The 22,834-nt window shown below is 46.9% G+C and overlaps 1 protein-coding gene across 6 annotated transcripts; it reads right to left on the bottom strand.

Moving 5' to 3' along the window:
- Positions 1 to 3,658: 3,658 nt before the first annotated feature.
- On the bottom strand, positions 3,659 to 21,770 carry RHEX (regulator of hemoglobinization and erythroid cell expansion). 6 transcript variants are annotated; one of them, XM_005609600.4, is made up of 8 exons: positions 21,485 to 21,584; positions 19,328 to 19,418; positions 8,695 to 8,778; positions 8,185 to 8,330; positions 7,901 to 8,001; positions 6,720 to 6,863; positions 5,283 to 5,344; positions 3,659 to 4,735 (listed from the first exon to the last, which is right to left on the bottom strand). In XM_005609600.4, exons 4-8 carry the CDS (start codon positions 8,193 to 8,195, stop codon positions 4,535 to 4,537), a joined length of 519 nt encoding a protein of 172 aa, XP_005609657.1. In that variant the 5' UTR covers positions 8,196 to 8,330; positions 8,695 to 8,778; positions 19,328 to 19,418; positions 21,485 to 21,584; the 3' UTR covers positions 3,659 to 4,534. The 6 variants fall into 6 exon arrangements, with proteins under 6 accessions (XP_005609657.1, XP_070122653.1, XP_005609659.1 ...); XM_070266552.1 differs by lacking the exon at positions 21,485 to 21,584 and adding an exon at positions 21,186 to 21,379; XM_005609602.4 differs by lacking the exon at positions 19,328 to 19,418 and having other exon boundaries at positions 21,485 to 21,591.
- Between the last annotated feature and the right edge of the window lie 1,064 nt (positions 21,771 to 22,834).

Below are 22,834 nucleotides of genomic sequence, written 5' to 3'. Positions count from 1 at the left end.
TGGAGCTGTGGAGTCTTGGCTCCTCATTCGAGCCAGTTCTCCTAAGACACCTGGACATGCACTTCTTTCCCTGGAAGCTCATGGAGGATGTATTTGGCAAGGAAGGGAAAGAACAAGAGGTTTCTACTCCAGGATTCGGGACTGAGTGTAGAAATTCCTGCCTGAAAGGATGTTTGAGGGAGCTAGGAGGACCTCAAAAAAATATACAAACAAAAGAAACCCCAGAAAAGATAGAGTTACTATGATTTGTTTGGTTTAGAGGCTGAGGGCTTGGGTTGAAGGCCTCTTGGGGGCCCCTCTGGGCCCAGAAATCTGTCCTGATCCCAGGAGCAAAAAACTCACTGATACTGGGTATAAAATTCCTCCTCACCCTGGTGGGCCTTGTTGGCCAGCACGACATTGTCCCTCATGGGATTTTGCAGCGGTTCCGTGGTGGATATTCGGGTGCTCGCTCCTTCAGAACGAGAATTCGTTGAAGACATGTCACATTTATTCTGGTCTCCTGTATATTCCGAGTCCATTACTGGCACGTAATCAATCATCTGCTGGTTGCCAGTAGCAAATCAGTTTCTCTAGTTTTGGAGAGGTTTTTATCCAGGCTTCACCTGTGGACAGACCCGGAGGAGGGCAGCATGACAGCTCCCTGGAGGCTTCGATGATACACTACACAGGAGAAAGTGACTTCATTGTTCTGGAGGCTGTGCTCCTCAAAGGGCGATTACTCACACAGGCAACTGTTCAGACAGATTTAGGCAGCTAACCCTCTAAGCTCATACAGGTATCACAAACAGAAGGCCGTTTTGTTACTAGCAACATGACTGGCAATGACTGTGAGGGTCGCTTCCAATTGTTAGCTGGCCCCAGTCATCCGCTTAGTGGCCCAGACTCTTCAGGACGTGACCCCAGCTCTCTTTAATCAGCAGGGCATCTGAGAAGTCATCTGCCCATCAACCGTCAATTAAACCTCTGTGAGCACTTGGGGTCACACTTTCAACTCCATCCTTTTTTTAATTTTTTATTTTATTTTATTTTATGCAGATTCCCAGACCCACTGTTTCAAGATTCTAATTCAGTGTGCCTGAGGGCCCAAGGGAATCTGTCTTTTTCTTTTTTTTTTAAAGATTGGCCCTGAGCTAACATCTGTTGCCAATCTTCCTTTTTTTTTTCTTTCTTTCTTCTTCTCCCCAAAGCCCCCCGGTACATAGTTGTATATTCTAGTTGTAGGTCCTTCTAGTTGTGCTATGTGGGACACCACCCCAACATGGCCTGATGAACAGTGCCATGTCCGCACCCGGGATCCAAACGGGCGAAACCCTGGGCCACCAAAGCAGAGCACGTGAACTTAACCACTCGGCCACAGGGCCAGCCCCTCAACTCCATTCTTAAACAGCATGCTCCAAGAATGCCTTCCCCTTGTAAGCAATCAGGGTGGCTGCTAATGTTAACCTCTATGATATATGTGATGTAAAATGTCATACCTTTGCAAGCAATCACAGCAGAGTTCGTTATGGACCTTAATCAGAAGCTCATTGGCATCCAGATCTCTGTTTTTGGGACACCCGCTCTCTGCTCCAGAGTGTCCTGGCTGCCTCGGAGTCCAGGCACAGACGTTTCCCCATGCACTTCAGTTAGGTCAGTCCCTGGGGCTTCGACTAAGAGCCTGCGTGGGCTCAGGCCCGCTGCCTTTCCTTCTGCCTCTTCCCCATCGCTCGACTTTCCACCCTGCTTTCTCAGCTGAGGTCAGAAACCCTCTCTGTCTGGGATCTTTTGTCTGAGTCCACCTGATCCTAACATTCTTGGACCCAATCTGCCTAAACGTCCATAGGGTCTGGTTTCATCGCTGTATGTTCATTCCCCTTTGTCCCATGGTATTTCGTATGTGCTCTTCCTTGTCCCCACAACCAGGTCATACAAGCCTCGAGCCCCCACCAGGATGCTCAAGTCTTCTTTTTATGTATCCTCCTCCCACTCCCCCGGGCCCATCCAGAATTCTGCAGCAGGTGCTGTGCTGGCTGCTGCAGTTGTCCCCTCTCCTGGTGTAGGAAATGTCTCAGCAGTGTCCCATGCTTCAGAGTCTCCAGGGTGGAGGGGGCCCAACCCTCGAACATCACCCTGGGGCGGCAGATGCAAATTGGCTATAGTCAGTCCCCATCGGGGCTTGCTGCCTGGCATCCCGGCATCTGCCAGCCTTCAGGGCTCCCAGGTGTCTCTTATGAAACAATACCTGGGCCAGCCCCTGCCTCCACGCTGGTGAGGCTGCGCAGTGAGCTGTAGCTCTGCTTGTTTAGTATGTGCATTCGTAGGTTAGGGCTTGGAATTGGACAGATGACTTGTGTCCCCGAGATCCTGCTCCTGTGGCCCGGCTTCTCCCCACCCCTTCTCTGCTCCAGGTCCTGGGCTATCTTGACCTGCATGACCCGCACATGTGCAGTTCCCACTCCTTCAGCTGGCCTTGGGCACCAAGCTCCTGCAGGCTGATGGAGGGTGGGCCTGGGCCTGACCACCTTCATAGTCTCCAGTGTGGATGGGCCCACCCCTCAAGCCACCCAGTGGCAGCTGCAAATTGACAATAGTTCCCATTTGGACTTGCTACCTGGCGGGATCTTGGTTGTCTCATTGAGACTGCCCAAGTCAGCCTGCCCTGGCCACGCAGCTCGGCCTCCAGGGGAGACGTGCATCTGTGGAGGTCACGGCTTGGAAGTGGGCTCTCGGGGCGCTGTGACTTGTCTGAACCTCTTCAGCTCACTCGTTGTATCGTCCTTGGCAGATGGGACCAGGGAGCTCTGTGCAGTCTCCTTCATAAGAGACTAATCTCTCGGGGGGCGCCATCCTCGTGACCTGATCTCCTCCCAATGGCCCCACCTCCTGAAACCATCACCTCGGGTGTTAGGATTTCAACATGTGAACTTAGGGGGGCACAAACATTCAATGCATAGCAGGAGAGGGACAATAATGGTAGCTAAAAGGTGGAGGGACATGTAGACTGGCAAAATTTTCCAGCCCCACAAACCCACACCAGAACCATTTCTTGAGGTGATCTTGGGGAAGAGAAACCCAGGAGTCAGATGAAAGCCGTCCACCGCCCTCAGTGCCGGGGCTGGAAAGGTCGTTTACAGCCAGCGGAGGAAGCTCAGCTAACCAACCATCTCTAAGACCTGAGTGCCATTCATCTGGGGTTTGAATCTGGCTAGGAGTATTCCTAGGGTTCCTGTTTTTTGAGAGGTTTGTTTAGCTATTGTGAGCAAAATTTTATTCACTTCATGTTTTAATTAGCTGTTGGAAAATATATATTGTATATTTATCTAGACACTGCTTACTGAGTGTTATCAATTTTAAAACATTTTAAATTAATTCTCTGAGGTTTTCTAGGACCAGGACATCTGCAAACAGTGACAGATTTTCTCCTCCTTTCCTGTAGTTAAAGCCCTTGTCTTTGTTAACTGTTTCATTGCGCTGAACAGAACCTCTAGCACAGTGTTGGACGATCAAGGAAACGACAAGCTGCCGACGTTCTTCCTCTGCTCTTGATTTAGGGCTGCATCCGGGATCTTACAGATAAAAGCATGCAGCCTGCTGATTTCAGATAGGCTATTCTTAATCAAGTTAAGAAAGTGTCCTTTTATTCCTAATTGGTTAAAACAAAGAAACAAGCAAACCAGAAGAGATACTGAGTTTTATTGAGTTGCATTTGGGAAGATTTTCCTTGGAATAACAGCTTGCTGTGCTGGTTGGTGTTTGCCAGGACTCTGTCTGTGACCTTTTGTTCCTAAGAAACAGCAGATGCGGGGCCGGCCTGGTGGCGCAGCAATTATGTTTGCACGTTCTGATTTTCGCTGGCCTGGGGTTCGCCAGTTTGGATCCCGGGTGCGGACATGGCACCGCTTGGCAAGCCATGCTGTGGCCGGCGTCCCATGTATAAAACAGAGGAAGATGGGCACGGATGTTAACTGAGGGCCAGTCTTCCTCAGCAAAAAGAGGAGGATTGGCAGTGGTTAGCTCAGGGCTAATTTTCCTCAAAAAAAAAAAAAAGAAAGAAACAGCAGATGCAAAGGATGAACGATGGCGAGCTTTCTGGGTGGACTATTTAAAGTTCTGAGGGCAGAACAGGATTAATCAGCAAGATACAGCACTAAAAAAGGGACAGAACACTGGGCTAGGCCAGAGGAAAGAGAAACTAGTGGTTGCCATTTTATTTAAAACTCGCAAAGATGTTGTTTATCTTCAATAATTAAAGAGCTCAAAGAATTATTTAATCATAAGATTGTTGAACAGAACTCTACTATAGCTGATTAAAATTTTTTTAAAAATTTTCTATGGAGAGAGACTTCACCACTTTCTCTTCTGATATGCTCCAGTATTTTCATCTTAACCTGGTGTTCTTTCTCACGTCTGATCTCAATCTTTCCTGCTGAGATACAGGCCACCTCCTGCACCCACTCATGCCTTGTTGAAAAAAAGAAAAAGAAAAAGAAACTCTCCTACAAAATCGGTGCAGGAATTCCTCGAGAACTGCATGCCATTAAAAACCTCGAGCTCACAAGGCCACTTGAGTGTATTCCACCTGCTCAGAGACAGCAGGGTTCACAAAAGTCCAGAGGCTGGGTTTGTGGCTTTTGGGATTGACATTGACATAATCTGTGGCTTCCTTCACGTTCTCATAGTCCAGGGCAGAGTCATTTTCCAGTCCTCCAGGGTCTGAAAAGGTCACTTGTGTGTAATTCACATGCTTGGTGTCCTTAAGGAAAAAAAACCCAGAGAAATGTGGGTCAAGATTCCTCTGACATTTGGAGGAGGTAGGACCCCAGGACTGAACTGTCACTCAAAGAGGCTCGCCCTAAGCTGGATGGGAAAGAACCTGGGTCCCAGGCAGCTGGATCTGAGAGCAGGGCCAGGGCAAGGAGGAAGATTGACAATGACTTTGTTCCCCCCTCTGCAGAGAATGAAGGGGTTTAAGGAAGAAAGAGGTGGAGACTCAACCCAAGTGAGGTCAGGACTCAGAGCAGACTTTGGCCCAGTGACTGGGAGATGGGGAGAAGGAGGTTTCCCATTAGCACTTTAATTTCACAGCCCACTCTCACCCACTTAGTTTGGATGATCCATGCTGATAATGGGCGTGTGAGTGAAAGCCCGGCCACCCTCACCGAAGAATGCTGTCATGACTCGAGAAGCCCCTCCTTCCTTGCTCTCATCCCTGTAGCTGAGGTGGCCTGAGTCCCCAGGGTCTTACAGCAGGGACCCCAGACTGCATACTGAGGGCTGGGATCACTAGGCGTGTCCATTACCTGGCGGGTCGGAGGCGAGCTGTCGTTGCTGTCAGAGCTGTCAGAGGATGGGTTGCTGTCATCTAGAGAGAAATAGAAACTGTTCGTCTAAAAAAAGCCAGAGGGTGTTAGGAAAAGATAGAGACAATGGAAGGGAGATTGAGACCAAGACAGAGGCAGAGCCAGCAATGCAGAGGAGTAGGGAGGACAGATACAGAGCCCCCACAGAGGAAGAAGGCATAGAACAAAGAAAGGGTTGGGGGGAGAGCCTCCAAACATAGCCAGGAACATGTCTAAGTGTGCCAGCGTTGCCGCTGCATCCAGCTCCATCTGAAACCAATAGCAGACACAGGAGGCTTGACCGTGCTTGGGAGGAGCAGGCCGGGGGGGACATGCTGAGACGAGGTGGCCCAGTGCAGACAGCTCTGGTCTCAGAAGTCACGGGCACAGGTTCTAGTCTCACCCCGTCACCAACTCTAGGCAGATTACACCCCTTTTCGCACCCTGGTCTTGTCCTCTAAAAACAAGACGGTTGCATGATGCTCTCTGAGGTCCCTGCCAACCAAAGTGTCTCTGATTCTGGCCCGGCTCCGGTGGAGTTTGATCAGGGGTCATGATGAGGCCGGCGCCTCTCCCATTCGGCTGAAACTCTGAGTTCATGTGAGCGGCCTCTTCTGTTCCCACATGCACTGAGGCCGTATCTCAGCATCAAGGACGCCTGACAACCAGATTTCCCCAACTGAAAAGATAAAACCAGAAGCACGGAGCAAACTCGAACCAATGAAAAAAGTGCGATCTCTAGTGAGTGAGTCTCCAGGGCCGGTTGTCTTGCCACAGAAACAGCAGTTTCCACTGTGTGAATAGAGACCTGGTGGGGTCCCCAGCCCTGGGATGGAACACGAGAGGCTTGGGTTCCTGCTGGTTCACTTGCCAGAGGGGGACATGGATTTGAACCATCACCAAGACTCCTATTTATTACAATGCCCAGATACCCATGAGGATCTAAGACTGTGCGGAAGGGTCCTCTGGGAATGTGGCTGAGCCGGCTTCTGGATCAGCCAAGGACAGCGGCCCGTGGAGGGAGGTAGTAGCCACAGCTGGAGGCAGGCAGCTGAACTCTTAGCTCTACCGCTAACTGGCCCTGCAGAAGAAAAGCGCCACAGAATTACAGAGACCGGAGCAGGAACAGGCCCCAAGCCCCTCTACAGTCTCTCACACATGACCAAACCTGGAAAGAACTCAGACCCATACAGACCCAGTGAGATCCGCCCCACGATGGGAGGATCAACTTGCTGGAAAAGCTGGGAGCGAGGCCTTTCCTGAGGCGGGTGTGAGGAGCCCCTGGGCTGGGGGTTGGGGCTGGCAGGGACAGACTTGGGCTGCTGCCGGAGGCTCCCCGGGTGTCCAGACAGAGCAGAATAAGCTTTATGACAAGTTCTCTCCCGCCCCATTACTCACGCCTGTGACGGGGCTCAGACGCAGGGGTGCTTCTCTCCACCCGAGTCCCCTTCATCCCCTTGGCAGCAGGTGGGTGCTGGTGGGTGGGGCTGGGCCTGGGGCCCTGGTGCCTGGCCCTTTTCAGATTCCGCTCATTCTTGTTGGCTAGGCGGGACAGGGCAAAGGTCAAAAGGGACAGTTTGCTGGGTTAGGCACATCCTACCTCTGAGCACAGCTCTCATGAGGGCACCACTTTCAGAGGACTCTTCGAATCTTGGTACTGCTCTGCTCAAACCCTGCAACGTCCCTGCCCCCCTTGGAGGAAAAGCCAGGCTCCCAGCTGGGAAGGCGCTCATGGCCTCACTCCTCCTTCTTCTTTCCCGCCCGCTCCTCAGCTCCAGCTGCCCGGGCCTCTTTGCTCCTGCTCTTCTGTGCCATACACTCTCCTGCCGCAGGGCCTTTGCAGATGTAGCTCATGCCCTCACTGCCTGCAGATTTTTACTTGAGTCTCAGCATCTCAGGGATGCTGACCACCATCTACTTCATCTCTCCTCGCCTCGCTTCTTTTTTTTTCTCCCTAGCACATTCCATAATCTAACACAGATGGTTTCCTTTATCTTGTTTGTTGTCTGTGCCCCCACGGAATGTAAGTTATATAGGGACAGGGATTTTTGAGTTATTCCTTATTGTATTGAATGAATGGCAGAATGAATGTCTGGAGAAGCCTAGACTTCCTGTACTGGAAAACCCTCTAAACATCGCCCTGCCAGACCCTGTCTTTGCACAGCTGAAGCAGGAGTATTTTCCTTCCCTCGATTGTAACACCGAGCCAGAACAGAGCTTCTCCACTTTCTATTGTAAATCAGGAGAATTTAAGCTACTTTCTTATTTCCCTTCCTGCTCAGCCCTTTGGTGGCCGTGGTGAGGAAGAAAACCAGTCGGGCTGGGCTGAGGGACCCCACCCTTGTGGGCAGAGCTGTCTCCAGGCGCAGGGCCTGGGGAGTGGAAGGACTAGCCATCAGGCCCAACCAGAGTGGGGATTACACTGTGAGCGGTTGGCAGGGTGAGGGGCGATGGGGCCAGTGGATCCACAAGGAAGTTTTCAAGTGATATTTGGGGGCCCCAAGGGGGCTCGTCCTGGGGCAGGCTCTAGCAGGTTTCCTGCGGGTGTCTAGGAAGAAAGAGAATGCTGAGCCAGCTACCCATGTGCCTGCCAAGCAGGCAGGTGATGGCTGCAAGGAGGCAGGACTGGAGGATGAGGGACACCCCTGCGATCACGAGGCCGTGCCAGAGCTTCATGTTGCTGTGGGGAAGGAGAAAGTTCAGAGTTAGAGGTTGCAGAGATGCTCACACAGCTGCCAACCCATCCCTGCCCCCAGCCAGCAGCAGCCATCTGGTGTCACAGTGTGTCTCAGGGCAGGCCTCTCTGGACAGTAAGGCGTGGGGAGCCAGTGCCCGCGACCAGGCTGGCTGGAGCTGTACTCACTCATCCAGCATGGTGAGCTTCTGCAGGGCAGCTGCACGTTGTGAGCGGGGCTCAGGCTCTTTCGGGGGCAACAGGAAGAGCCCTGGGAGGAACCACCCTGGGCACCTTGTCTCCACTTAGTGCCACTCGCAAGACCGTCCAGAGACCTGCAGGAAGCAAGGCGTCCAGTCAGGACTCCTGGGCTAACGCCCCAGTCCCACTCGGGCACATTTGGCTCCCAGGGGTCGCTGCTTTCCTCTCTCCAGAGTTCAGTTTCAAATTCTACAAAAGAAGCAGCGACAGTCTTAGTACCTGACAGCCAGTGGGCACTCACTAGGTGCCAGCCACAGTGCTGAGCCCCTGGCACGCCACCATCCTACGTAACTCACACAATCCTGACCTAGGCATCATCACCCTCCTTTTATAAGGAGCTCTGTGGGGTTCAGAGAGCTGAGGGACATGTCTGAGGTCGCACAGCTGCCAAGTGGCCGGGCCTCGATTTGATGTCTAAGCCCCAGCCCACATGCTCACCCCTCTGTCTCTGCTCCCGGAGAGCCTTCACCTGCTGCTGGATGCACAGAGGGTCCGACTTCAGCAAATACGCTGGAAGAGAGTCTGTGAAGAAGTCCAAATCTTAAATAGACACACACAAACATACCCTACAAGCCTTCATTGGGTTTTAGGACCGAGACTGTGGATGCTGTTACATCCTCACAAATGTGTCTGTCTTAAAAATCAGCTTATGCATTTCATCAGCTGCATAGGGAGTTTACCCTAAGACAAAGGCAGGATAATTCCACAGCCTTTGAAATGATATTTAATCAGCACAGAGATGGGGCCGCAGAACCGCCCACTGGCCTACTGCAGACTGAATCTTAAAACCTTTTACAGCCATTAAGGCTTATTTTCCCAATCAAGGTTTTCAAGCGCTAAGGGCAGTGTAGAAAGTCTTGAAAATATTGTTTTTATTTGTAGTTCTCATACTGTGGCTTTCTAAACTCGAAACTTGGACCAAGAATCAAGAGAGAAAGGCAGAGATGGGGAGGGTGGGTAAGGGCTGTGGATGTTGGCCAGCTGGAAGTCTCCAGAGAGAAAACACAGGCACACCTCATTTTATTGCACTTTGCAGATACTGTGTTTTACAAACTGAAGTTTTGTGGCAACCTGTGTCCAGCAAGTCTACCTGCTCCATTTTCCAAGAGCAGTTGCTCACTTCGCATCTCTGTGTCACATTTTGGTGATTCTTGCAATATTTCAACCTTTTTTCATTGTTATTATATTTGTTATGGTGATCTGTGATCAGTGATCTTTGATGCTACTATTGTAACTGTTTGGGGCCCTACAAACCACGCCCAAATACGGTGGTAACTTAATTGATAAACATTGTGTACGTTCTGACTGCTTGCGGACGGCCGTGCCCCGTCTCCGTCCCTCTCCTCGCCCTCCCTGTGCCCTGAGACACAGCGATATTGAAATTAGGCCCAAATAACCCTACAACGGCCTCTAAGTGTTGAAATGAAATGAAGAGTCACACATCTCTCACTTTAACTCAAAAGCTAGAAATGATTAATCTTAGTGAGGAAGGCATGTCGAAAGCTGGGATTGGCTGAAAGCTGGGCCTCTTGCGCCGGTTAGCCAAGTTGTGAACACAAAGGAAAAGTTCTTGATGGAAATTAAAAGTGCTAGACCAGTGAACAAGCAAACGATCAGAAAGCCAAACAGCCATATTGCTGATCTGGACAAAGTTTTAGGGTCTGGATAGAGGATCAAACCAGCCACGACCTTCCCCCTAGCCAAAGCCTAATCCAGAGCAAGGCTTAACTCTCTTCAGTTCTGTGAAGGATGAGAGAGGGGAGGAAGCTGCAAGAGGAAAGTTTGACTCCAGCAGAGGTCAGTCCGTGAGGTTTAAGGAAAGGAGCTGTCTCCATAGCATAAAAGCGGGAGGCGAAGTAGCAGGTGCTGACGGAGAAGCTACAGCAAGTTCTGCAGAAGGTCTAGCTGAGATCATTAACGAAGGGGCTACGCTAAACAATGGATTTTCAGTGTAGATGAAACAGCCTTGCATTGAAAGAAGATGCCTCTAGGACTTTCCTAGCTAGAGAGCAGAAGACAATGCCTGGCTTTAAAGCTTCAAAGGACAGGCTGACTCTCATTAGGGGCTTATGCAGCTGGTGACTTAAGTTGAAGCCAATGCTCATTTACCATTCCAAGAATCCTGGGGCTCTTAAGAATTAGCTAAATCTACTCTGCCTGTGCTTTATAATTGGAACAACAAAGTCTGGATGACAGCATCCCTGTTGACAATATGGTTTTCTGAATACTTAAGTCCACTGTTGAGACCTGCTGCTCAGAAAAAAGATTCCTTTCAAAACATTGATGCTCATTGACAACGCACCTGGTCACCCCAGAGCTCTGATGGAGATGTACAATGAGATTATTGGTTTTTTCATGCCTGCTAACACGGCATCCATTCTGCAGGCCATAGATCAAGGAGTAATTTTGATTTTCAATTCTTATTATTTAAGAAATACATTTCATAAGGCTATAGCTGCCACAGGTAGTGATCCCACTGATGAATTTGGGTAACGTAAATTGAAAACCTTCTGGAAAGGATTCACTATTCTAGAAGCCATCGAGAACATGTTTAATGTGATTCATGGGAAGAGATTGAAATATCAACGTTAACAGGAGTTTGGAAGAAGTTGATTCCAACCCTCATGGATGACTGTGAGGGCTCAAGACTTCAGCGGAGGAAGTAACCGCAGACGTGGTGGGAACAGCAAGAGAACTAGAATTAGAAGCGGAGCCTGAAGATGTGGCTGAATTGCTGCCATCTCACGATAAAATTTTAACAAACAAGGAGTTGCTTCTTCGGGATGAGCAAAGAAAGTGGTTTCATGAAATGGAGTCTACTCCTGGTGAAGATGCTGTGAAGATTGTTGAAATGACAACAAGGATTTAGAATATTACTTAAAGCAGCGACAGAGTTTGAGAGGACTGACTCCAACTTTGAAGGAAGTTCTCCTGTGGGCAATGTGCTCTCAAACAGCATCGCATGCTACAGAGAAATCGTTCATGAAAGGAAGAGTCAATTGATGCAGCAAACTTCATTGTTGTCTTATTTTGAGAAATTGCCACAGCCACCCCATCCTTCAGCAACCACCACCCTGGTCAGTGAGCAGCTATCAACATCGAGGCCAGACCCTCCACCAGCAAAGGCGTTATGACTCACTGAAGGCTCAGATGATGGTTAGCATTTTTTAGCAATAAAGTTTTTTTGTCTATTTTTTTGCTGAGGAAGATTCACCCTGAGCTAACATCTGTGCCAATCTTCCTCTATTTTGTTTGTGAGTCACCACCACAGCATGGCCACTGATGAGTAGTACAGGTCCATGCCCAGGAACCGAACCTGGGCCACTGAAGTGGAGTGTACTGAACTTAACCACTAGGCCACAGGGCTGGCCCCTAAAGTACTTTTTCCTTTGAGAAGGAAGATTTGCTCTGAGCTAACATCTGTTGCCAATCTTCCTTTTTTTTCATGTGAGCCACTGCTACAGCATGGCCACTGACAGACAAGTGGTGTGGCTCCGTGCCCAGGCACTGAACCAGGGCCGCCAAAGCAGAACACACCAAACTTTAACCACTAGGCCATCAGAGCTGCCTCAACAATGTTCCATTTTAATTTTTTTATTTGCCTTTTTTTTTTTTTTTTTTTTAGGAAGATTAGCCCTGAGCTAACATCTGCTGCCAATCCTTCTCTTTCTGCTGCGGAAAACTGGCCCTGAGCTAATATCCATTCCCATCTTCCTCTACTTTATATGTGGGACACCTGCCACAGCATGGCTTGACAAGCAGTGTGTAGGTCCACACTTGGGATCCGAACCGGCGAGCCCCGGGCTGCCGAAGTGGAACGTGCCAACTTAACTGCTGTACCACTGGGCCGGTCCAACAATGTTCTGTTTTTAAGGTTGCTCTAGTGCTTTAGTCTTATCTCCTAATTAATGTCTTATTTGTCCTTAACCACAGAAATTATTCTCCCTCTTCCACAGAAGGGGACAGCCAGGAAGCCACCAAGACTATGTTCTGAAACCACACTCAATGTTTTAATTATTTAGGCTCCTCTCTCTCTTTATTAAAAACTGGGCAACTAATAGATACTTTTAGTGGAAGAATTAAAAGTGCAAACTATCGAAGCATTTCACAAAATCACTCCAAATTTCATTCCACAAAATTTTCTATATATTTTCCTATACATGTGTGTAAATATATGTGCACACATATGCTGTCTTTTTTAAACTTGGCATCATGGTGACTAGCAGCTTTTTCCTCTTCACTTACTATATCATAAACACATTTCTAAATCAGAAAAACCTCCATTAAAAAGCTCCGACCTGGGGGCCCACAGGCCACATTCAGCACCTAGATGATTTTGTTTGATGCATGCTTTAAAGATTTGGATTTGGCCCTAAGAAGGCACATGTACTCTTCGGTCCCTGTCTCACCCCGAAGGCACTTGAATCTGCCACCCTTCAGCCCTAGAACGTCATTTTAAATTACCACCACTCCACCGTATCAGCGTTTCTTAGCACTCTCTGACGCTGGGAGCAGACAATTCCTCGCTGTCTAGAACTGTCTTGCCCACCGCTGGACGTTCAGCCTCCTGGGAGACCACCAAGACCACCAAAACCAACAGGTAATGTGACAACCAAAATGACCAAAAATGACCCCACACATTTCCAAATGCCCCTTGAGGCAGTTGCTTTTGCCCTCAGTTGAGAGTCACTACATTAAATAAATGTTTCATTATTTTAAAACCAATACCTTATTTTGGCTCTTTATACAAAATCATATTGCCTACCCTTCCTTCCGTCATTTCACTGTATTGTGAGCACCTTCCCAGCCAACGACACTCGGTGCCTGTGTCAGTATAGAGCATCAACGTCAAACTGACCTCAATATGGGTCCAAGTTCTCTTCCCTTCTAGATGCGAGCCATTGAACTTCTCAGTGCCTCAGTTCCTGCACCTGTGCACTGAGGAGGATGACAGCATCTACAGCACCAGCACAGAGGTCTTGTGTGGGCTCAGCGAGTTACGCTGTTGGTAAAGACTGTCATACGGTGCTGGGCACGTGGGAAGCCCTCAGTAGTTGGTAGGTATTATTCACCCTAAAACCCTTCATCAACATGGTGTTTTGAGTAGAGCTATTAAAACAAGGTTGATCTCTTCTAGGAAACTTAGGCATTTTTTTTTTAGTACAGTTTGAAGATAAGATCTGGGACAGGATGAGGTATGAAAATTATGGCAGACGTCATTATTTGAGTGGCTAATGGCCCCTAACCACATGAGCAGGTCCTTCCTTGGGGTCTAATTGCAGATTGCTGATCAGGCAGTTGCCAGAAATATCTGCTCGTTTGCGCACACACACACTTAGTAAACAGCCTGGAAATGAGCAATTTATGGTAATTATGTTGTGAAAAAATGCCTGGACCATGGGAGAGTGTGGTACGCCTCATTCCATCATTAAAATCAGGACTGTCTGCTGCTGAGTTTCGATGCCCAGCCCCACACTGATGAGCCTGCCAGGCACCTCAAAACCTCTCTTGAGCAGAGTGCTGACAGCATTTCTCCTGTTCGCTTCAGACCCCAGCGGAAATTCTGACACCTCCAATCGGGGCTTGATTCCATTTACTGCTTCCCCTTCTGCTGATGCAGGAGCCCTGGCACAGCCTTTCCAGTAGGTGCAGCATGACATCAGAGGTGAATAATAAAGATGCACCTTTTCCTGCCTGACACCAGGCTTTCTTCGGATAGGTTCATTTTAGAAAGAACCGTTTAAAACAAGGGCACAATAGAAGATAATTTGTACCAAAATCATGTGGATTAAAGTAATCGCAATCAATATTGCTACATTGACCTTATTCATCTTTTAAAATTAAATAGCTTTAAAGGTTTTTTGAGAGATTTTTTGTTGCCACCTTCATTCATTTATTGCTTTTAAAATTAATAATTTGAACTATAACAAAGCTGTATGGTATAGTGGAAAGAGAACAAGACAGGGAGATGAGAGCCTGGCTCCTCCTCCTGGCTCTGTCACTTGTTAGCTGTGTGACCTGGGACAGATAGAAGTCTTTTTCAGGCCCTAAGGGGCTAAAATTAAGGGGCTAGGCCCTAAGGCTCTTGCTAGCCCGAAGCCTTCTGTTCTTTAAAGACTGAAGTAGGGAAAGGAAAAGGGAAGCAAATTTGGATGGAAGTGGAATATTTTAAAGGAAAAAAGCATTATTTTCCATTTTATAATATCATCCAGCCTCCTCCACACGTCTGGACTTTTCTCCCCTAATTTAATATATGGTTTTGAATAATCAAGAAAAGGAAGAAACATAAATAAGCCAAACTCAGAATGAATATAACCACAGAAAGACAGGATCTCAAAAATTGTCAGACGACTAAGATTTTTGTGATGAAATCTCAATAAAATTAACGATTTCCTAGAAAAAGATAAATGAGCAAAATTGATCCCACGAGGCACAGAAAATTTGGACCAAAAGCAAAACAAAATAACAGGAAAGAAGTTTGGGGAGCAGCACGGTACCCAGCTGCCAGAGGCAGAGAACTTGGGGTCAGACGGCCCGGAGCCACATCCAAGCTCATTCTCTACACAAGCCTCATCCCATATCTAACTTCTCAAAGCCTCAGTTTTCTTATCTGTAAGATAGGAACAATAGTAAGTAATTCTCAGGATTAAATAAGATGAATATAAATGATACCTACTTCTGAGGATGAAATAAGGTGAGGGGGTGTGAAGTAGTTAGTATAGCTTTTGTCACATAGTAATAAGCATGCAGTAAATTATAGCTATTATTTAGAAATTAAAAGCATTATTGGAATTATGTACTCAAAATCTGTGTCCAAATAATTTTACAAATGAATTATTTGAAACGTTTAAGGAACGTGTAATTTTTGTGCTATGTAACCTGATTCAGGCCGCAGAAAAAGGTGGAAAACTCTCCAGGCTCATCTCCTTACGAATTCAGAGATAAATATGATAAAACCAAGAATTTACTCCAGGGATGTCCAGAAATCAGTTATTACCATAATGAAACTTGCACTGAGTGTTTCCCTTGATCCTTTATTCTCTCGCTCCACAAGAATAAACGTCATCACCGTTTCCTCCACGAGGACGCCAAGGCTCAAGAAGTTGAGTGACTTGCCCTGGCCCCTACCTCCAGCTGCGAGAGTCAGATTCCAAACTCAAGACCATCTGACGCAAACGCCTAACTCTCAGTCATCACAGGGAACTGCCTCTGACACAACGTGAACACGACGGCGAGAGATCAAATTTGAGAAGTGATGATCTCAGTAAAATGCCAAGAACATCTGGTGACAAAGAATACTCATTTCTTTTTTTTTAAGTTAACACAGTAAGAACATGAGGATTATTTCTTACTGTAATAAAGGCTATCCCTTCTATATCAACAATCAACATGTACTGAACGGTAAACTGTTTGAGCAGTTATTCGAGAACAAGCATGTCTGCTGGAACCATTTTTAAAAGTTCGTCCTGGAAATTCTAGTTCCTGGAAGTTGGAAGTTCCTCCAACCGCCGGCCTATAATAATCATAAGGGTATTGAATATTCATTAAGCATGTTTTGTGACACTTTCAGTTATGTAACTCATCTAATTCTCACAATCACCCTAAGAGGTAGGTGCTATTCCTCTTTCCATTTTACAAAGGACAAAAATAGGATACACAGAAGCTGAGCACATCGCTGAAGACAAGGGAAAACTTGATGGGGCTTTGTGCCCAGGCGGCTGGTGCCCGTCGCTGAGCCAGTAACTGACACATGAAAGAAGTCAAAGTATTGTTTGGGGCGAGGAGAAGTCAAATTCATCCTTTTTTGCAAAAGATGTGATTTTATACCTAGAAATCCCAAAAGAATCAATTGAAAAACTAGTGAAGTTAATGAGAGTGCTCAGGAAGGTCCTGAGGGCGTGATAACTATTCTAAAATCACTGGCTGTTCTTTCTATTCTATTCTATTCTATTCTATTGGGGGGAGGTGCAACGTCAGCCTTAGCAATCGTCTCAATAGATATCTCTAAAAATAATTTTAATTACCAGAAAGTTATTTTGAAGAAAATAATAAAAATTTACTGAGCAATCTAAAAGATTTAAACTAATAGAAAGACGTGATGTTTCGGATCAGGAAGCTAGAAGACTAAAAAAAAAATCACTTTAAAATTAATTTGTTGATTCGGTAGAATTCCAATCAAAATTACAATGAGAATTTTTTATGACTCAAAATTATTCTAAAATTCATCTGGGAAAAAATAACAATCAAGAAGAGTGGAAACGTTTGAAAAGGAATCGTGGGTGAGTTCCTGACATACTACTTTTTAAGAGTAGTGTAAATTTGAAAAAATATGCCAGTATGTACAATAAATATATCATAAAACTGGTTCACAAAGCAGGAGGAGGAAAGGAGGGGGTTATTTAACAAATGTTGTACACAGGATAATGAATTAGCTACCTATACAGAAAAAAAATAACTTACATCCCGATATGATATAACAAAATAAATTCCAAAAGAATTAAGGATGTAAATATTTTTAAATTGGCACATTAAAATTAGAAGGAACTAGGATTGGATATTCACATATTCAATGATATTTGTTATGTCCCCAGATGAGAGAAAACTTTCTCAGCTTATATGCGATGGAAGAAATCACAAAGCAATTCAAGAAAAATAGATAGATTTGGCTCTAAAAATATTAAAACTTCATATGTTAAAATAAACAAATTAAAGGCAAACAGACAAAAAATAGAACAAGTATGCACAACAGACAATTTTTAAAGATTTTACATTTCTTATACAAAAATTGCTGAGAAAAACCCTAGCACCTCGAAATGATAAATGGGTAAAAGGCGTAGAAGAGATCATTCATAAACAATCCCGAACGGGACCAAAGCTATTATTGCGAGGGGGCTCTACCCACTGCTGATCATAAAAGTGAAAAATGGGAAACAATCTAATTGAAAAACAAAAGTTAAATAAATTAGGGTGAAGGTATAGAATGGAATATTACACCAGACGTTTTAAAGACTGTCACCTGAGCTAATGACTGTTGCCAATCTTCTTTTTTTTCCCACTCTTTCTCCCCAAATCCCCCCAGTACATAGTTGTATATTTTAGTTGTAGGTCCCCCTAGTTGTGGCATGTGGGACGCCGCCTCAGCGTGGCCTGATGAGCGGTGCCATGTCCGTGCCCAGGATCCAAACCAGTGAAACCCTGGGCTGCTGTAGCCGAGCGCGCGAATTTAACCACTCTGCCACGGGGCTGGCCTCAAGCACATATTTTAAGAATATTAAAACAAGCCCAGAGGCTGGCAGCAAGGCCAAGTGGTTGAGTTCACTCGCTCCACTTGTTGGCCAGGGTTTCGCAGGTTGGGATCCTGGGCACAGACATGGCACCGCTCATCAGGCCATGCTGAGGCGGCGTCCCACACGGCACAACCAGAGGCACTCACAACTAGAATATACAACTGTGTACTGGGGGGCTTTGGGGACAAGAAGAAATAAAAAAGAAGAAGATTGGCAACAGATGTTAGCTCAGGTGTCAATCTTTTAAAAAAAACAAGCCCAGAAATTCTGTGACTTAAATTAGCATAATATCAAATTTGTCTACATAAAATATTTATTTACACCTAAATCGTATCTCACCGCGTTAATAGAACATTGAGATAATCAACTAAATGTCTGAATTTCAATCAATCACATTTATCTATTAATTTTGTGGTCTGCGTTCATGGTCCTGTGTGCAATACTCCGATGGACGTGAAGAGAGAATGCCGTCTGGGCTTTCAAGAGCTCTTATTGTCCTTGGAAAATCAAGACACAAATATGTGAAAAATCAAAAAGCAAGAGATGCCACAATGGAGTATGACAAATTGGTGCCAATAATACATAACATTTCAGAGGAAAAAAAGTTCCCCACGAAATAGAAGATTCAGGGAGGCATCCCTGAGAGGGAATTATTTGAAGTCCAGGCAATGGACGGACGCAGAGTGGAGGGAACAGCAAACCAGCAACAGGTGTCTGCCACCCCTGGCTGTAGGGGACTGCGTCTGTGGAATCGATTGTCTTCAACCAAGTTCTATAGAGATTTGACCACGTGGAAATGTGATGAAGAGGGAAAAAGCTGAGGACACTATAAGGCAACTTCACGAGTAAGAGCAGGAAAATGGTGAGGAGCAGGGGCTCAGTGGCTGGGGTGACCGCGTTTAGCGTTTCAGCTCTGGCCTTCCTAGCAGTGATTTGCTTTTTCTCTCCAGGCCTCAGTATTTTATCTGAAAAATGTGGAGGGTACCTGTTTCATGTTTTCAAAGATTTTACTTTTTCTTTTTCTTCCCAAAGCCCCCCAGTACATAGTTGTATATTCTAGTTGTGGGTCCTTCTAGTTGTGGCATGTGGGACGCCGCCTCAGCATGGCCTGATGTGCAGTGCCATGTCTGCACCCAGGATCCAAAACAGCGAAACCCTGGGCCGCCGAAGCAGAGTGCGCAAACTTCACCACTCAGCCACGGGGCTGGCCCCATGTTTCATTTTTTTTAACTCAGAAACGTTGTGTGTGTACTATGTGTCAGCATCAGGCAAAACCTGTTGCATAGATTATTTTATTTAATCCTCAGATCAGCAACCTTATGAGGTAGATACTATTGTCCCTATTTTACCTAAGAGAAAACCAGGCTCCCATGCCCCGTGGAGGGGACAGAATTCAAACCCAGGCTGTTTGGGGCTGGGGCCTTCACCGTGCTGCACACAGCATTTAAAAAGCTTAGCTGACAGCCTGGCATATATCGGTGTTCAACAGGGGGTGATCCCCAGACCAGAACAGAGGATTCAACCCAAAATCAGCTTTCCTGTATAAACACACCCATTTCCACAGGGGCCTGTAAGGAAACTGGGCTCACTCACGGTTTTCAGGTGGGACATGTAAGCAACCCAAAGTACAGAGCCATATGGTCTTGGGAAGCCCAGGGCCTGTGACTGTCGCTGTGTCCACACACCAGGGGACAGACATGGTCACAATCCCCAGCCGTGAGAGGGGAGGAATGGGATCTGCCAAGGACCACGGGGAAGTGGACAACAGAGGGCCAAGGCGTCACCTTTGTCCTGGGTGTCAGAGAAATCGCCTCTGGATTCCCTTCAGCGCTGGTCACCATGGCAGGGCCCTTGCTCCAGGTGGTTGGGGCACATCTGGAGCATGAAATGAGAACCCAGATCAACATTCCAGCTCGCAGCCCCCCTGGGCATGTCACTGCCTCTTTCTGAGCCCGTTTCCCGGTCTGTGAACTGAGAGGATGGCTAAGTAGATCCGGCTCTGACATTTTGTTGTTCTAGAATTGCATGAGGCCAAAATGGACATAAAGGATGAGACTCAAATTAACCATAAATAGCTGCTTTGAGTTTCAACTAGATAAGCCAAATCTCTAGTAACACGTATTTAAAGGTGCAGGCATTGCCAGGTTTTTAGGGAGAAAACAACTTATCCCAAATTCCTAACTATAGTAATTTTGGGGAAAGTGATTTTACGAGCAATTACTTGAGATGAACGTGACTTGAGGGCAACTTAAGTTCCAGCACTAAATCAGCGAGTACATCGCAGGCTTCGAGCAGGATACCGGATTCGTTTTGCTAGTTCCCACAAAGCTCCAGGTGAATCGGAAGGGCCAACTTACTCTGTTTCACAGATTGCCCAACTAAATTTCAGAGAAATTCAGCACCCTCTACAGATTACGCTCAGTTTGTGAGTGCTCTGGTGGCTGAGGCCATGTCTTGTCCGTATTTCACACTCCACAATTCCTGGCACAAGACTCAGGGACAACGTGTGGGGAAAAGCGCTTTGTAACCTTCTGTACACATTGCAATTAAATCAATTTGCATATAATAAACACGGTTTAACCTTGGGGGAGCCCCTTAATGTCCCTGAGTCTTAGTTTCCTCCTCTGTTAATTGGAAAGTCAAATGTCTCCCTGGCCGAGTTTGTCGAGAGGGGTAAGTGAGACCGCGGAACCTTCCAGCACCGTTCCTGCCTCCCTGTTGGGTCTCAAGGCAGGCCCGGCTTCACGGGTGTGCCACCTATGCAGCCTAGTGGGGCCCCATGCTCAGAAGGGCCCCATGCTCGGTTCAGTGCTCTGCTGTTGCCATCTTTAAGTTCTTAATAACTTTTTAACAAGGAACCCCAGATTTTCGTTTGCACCGGGCCCCGCCAATTACACAGCCAGTCCTCCTCAAGGCACTGTACTAGGCAAAGGTGCCAAAGCTCACGCAACAAAGTCAACACACAGAGCAAGAAGCAGGGCTGGCCAATCACCAAGTCTTCCTGGCGTGCCCATTCCATACTTCCGAGCTCCCCGGCTGCAGAGATGGTGGAGAGAGACCCGCTCTAAGGACGCTCTTCTGTGCTAAAGTTCTCCAGAAGAGTTTTCTTTCGCTGTTTTCACTTCGGTCAAGTCACTTAACACCTTTGTGCCTCAGTTTCCATAAAGAGAAGCTATTAATAGCACCTACATCTTCAGGGTTGTTGTGAGGATTAAATAAATTAATCTATGTAAAGCTCTGAGGCCAGTTCCTGGAACATAGGAAGCTCTCTGTGAGGGTCAGCTGTTACTCTTCGCTGTGGCCGTTGCTGGCTTTTCCTTGCCAGGATGTTTGCATGACTTTTCTCTTTGAAGCATGCATTTTCTGACTCTCATTCATAACATTTTTATCTGCCAGGCCGGTCCCCTTCCCTCCACACACACCAGTCCTTGACCACTCAGAACGAATCTTAAAGAAAACGCTTCCGCAGGGAGCTATTCTCTGGGATCTGGTTCCCTGTCGACTTTAAAAGAATTACTTAATAGCTACTGTTGACAGAGCACCGTGCCAGGCACTATAAATTCATTGTCTATAATCCTTATAGCAACACTGTAAGGTAGATGGTTTTATACCCATTTTACAGATGAGGAAATTGAGGCTTACGGTTTAGTAGCATTCTTTGGAGCAGTTCTGCCTGGATCCAAAGCCCACGCACCTTCTAGCCGGAGCCCTGATGGCCACGGCTGCTACTGCAGACAGCTCTCAGGAGCAAAAGACTTAAGTCCACAAAACGCCAACTGCCAGATCTTAGGCTCAGCGCAAGCCGACTGCATTGAATGCCACACCCTGGTCCCAGCACAAAAACAGAGCATCCCCTCTGAAACCTCTACACATTTATGTCCACAAACAGACACACACTCCTCAAACTGGTTTAAAATCCTACCTACCCAGATGATACTTACCCCTGGGACCTTGAGCAAGGTCTGATCCCAGCTTGTGCTTCAGCGATGTCCTGATGGAAACATCTCCCCCACCACCCCCAGCCCCACCCGGAAACTTCTCAGCCACTGGAGGTCAGTCACAGAGGTTTCATCATTTCCAACAGGGTGGGGCATACTGCTCAGGAGATAATCATCTGGCTCGGTGGAGCAGAGCAGGCTGAAGCACAGATAACCCCTATCTCTGTCAGCACGGCTCTGCCCTGTCCCCAGGCACACAGTTTACTCAGATGGGGAGATTAGTAGTCTCTTTCGCTCCATACGAACACACACTTAAATACTACGTGCATTTAAGTATGCACACAGCCTGCTGGAGTGGAAAGAGCACTGGAGGAGGAGTTGGGAGGCCTGGGTTCAAGTCCCAGCCCTGGCACTAACTTGCTGCATGACCTGAGACAAATCGCTTTCCCATCAGGGGACTCATGTCCTTCCTCTATAAAATGAAGAAGTAGATATCTAGATATTAGCAAAAGTCCCTTCGGACTCGGCTCGTCACTGAGTCTGCATGCGATGTGGCCGTGGGCTAAGAGAGCATGCGGGGTACGTATGACAACTGACGAGGATAATTTTTCAAGGGCGACTTCTTTGCCGTTAGGCATTGAATGGTGCCAACCTCAGATGGCTGTTGCGTTTGGTGTGATAAATAGCACCAGGAAGGGAAGGACGGGCGATGCAGGCTTTTCAGGGTCTCAGGCTGAACCCCCAACGTCTAAATTTGGGAGTGAAGAATAAGAGGGGGACAAAAGGACCCTGACATAAAACAAAGAAAGCAGAACTTTACAGGACTCTGTGATGTCATTTCCCTGCTCGGGACAAGTTAACCGGTGTAGAATAATGGCTTCTGAGTCAGAGAAATTCAGATTTGAATCCTGCCTCTACTACTTGGTGGCTGGGTGACTTGGGAAAAGTTACTTAGCCTCTTTGATCTTCAGTTTTTTCATCTGTAGAATCAGGTTAATAATAAATACCTAATTTTTAAAAATCTCATAAAGTGTTTAAAGTTAAACAATGTAAATAAATAGACAAAGCACTTAACAGAAGGTCCTTTCCGTGGCAGACAACAAATGGTAACTATTTACATTTATATTCTCTAAATAAGAGTTAGGAAGCTGCCCTTCCGGCTGAGTCCCACGCAGTGTTTCCGACCCGCAAGGTGCCATTAGCTCACTGTGGAAATATGTCTGTGGCTGTCGCTACAGTGTTCTTTCCTTTGCGTAGTGTAATCTAAGGATGTGAAGCCTCATTATCACTCAGGACTCAGGCATGCAGGAGAACGCTGGAAGCTATATTGAGTGACTTCCTAACCGGGCTCTC

This window comes from Equus caballus, chromosome 5 (assembly GCF_041296265.1).
Source record: "Equus caballus isolate H_3958 breed thoroughbred chromosome 5, TB-T2T, whole genome shotgun sequence".
In the NCBI taxonomy this organism is placed as follows: domain Eukaryota; kingdom Metazoa; phylum Chordata; class Mammalia; order Perissodactyla; family Equidae; genus Equus; species Equus caballus.
This window is presented reverse-complemented; position numbering and strand designations above follow the sequence as displayed.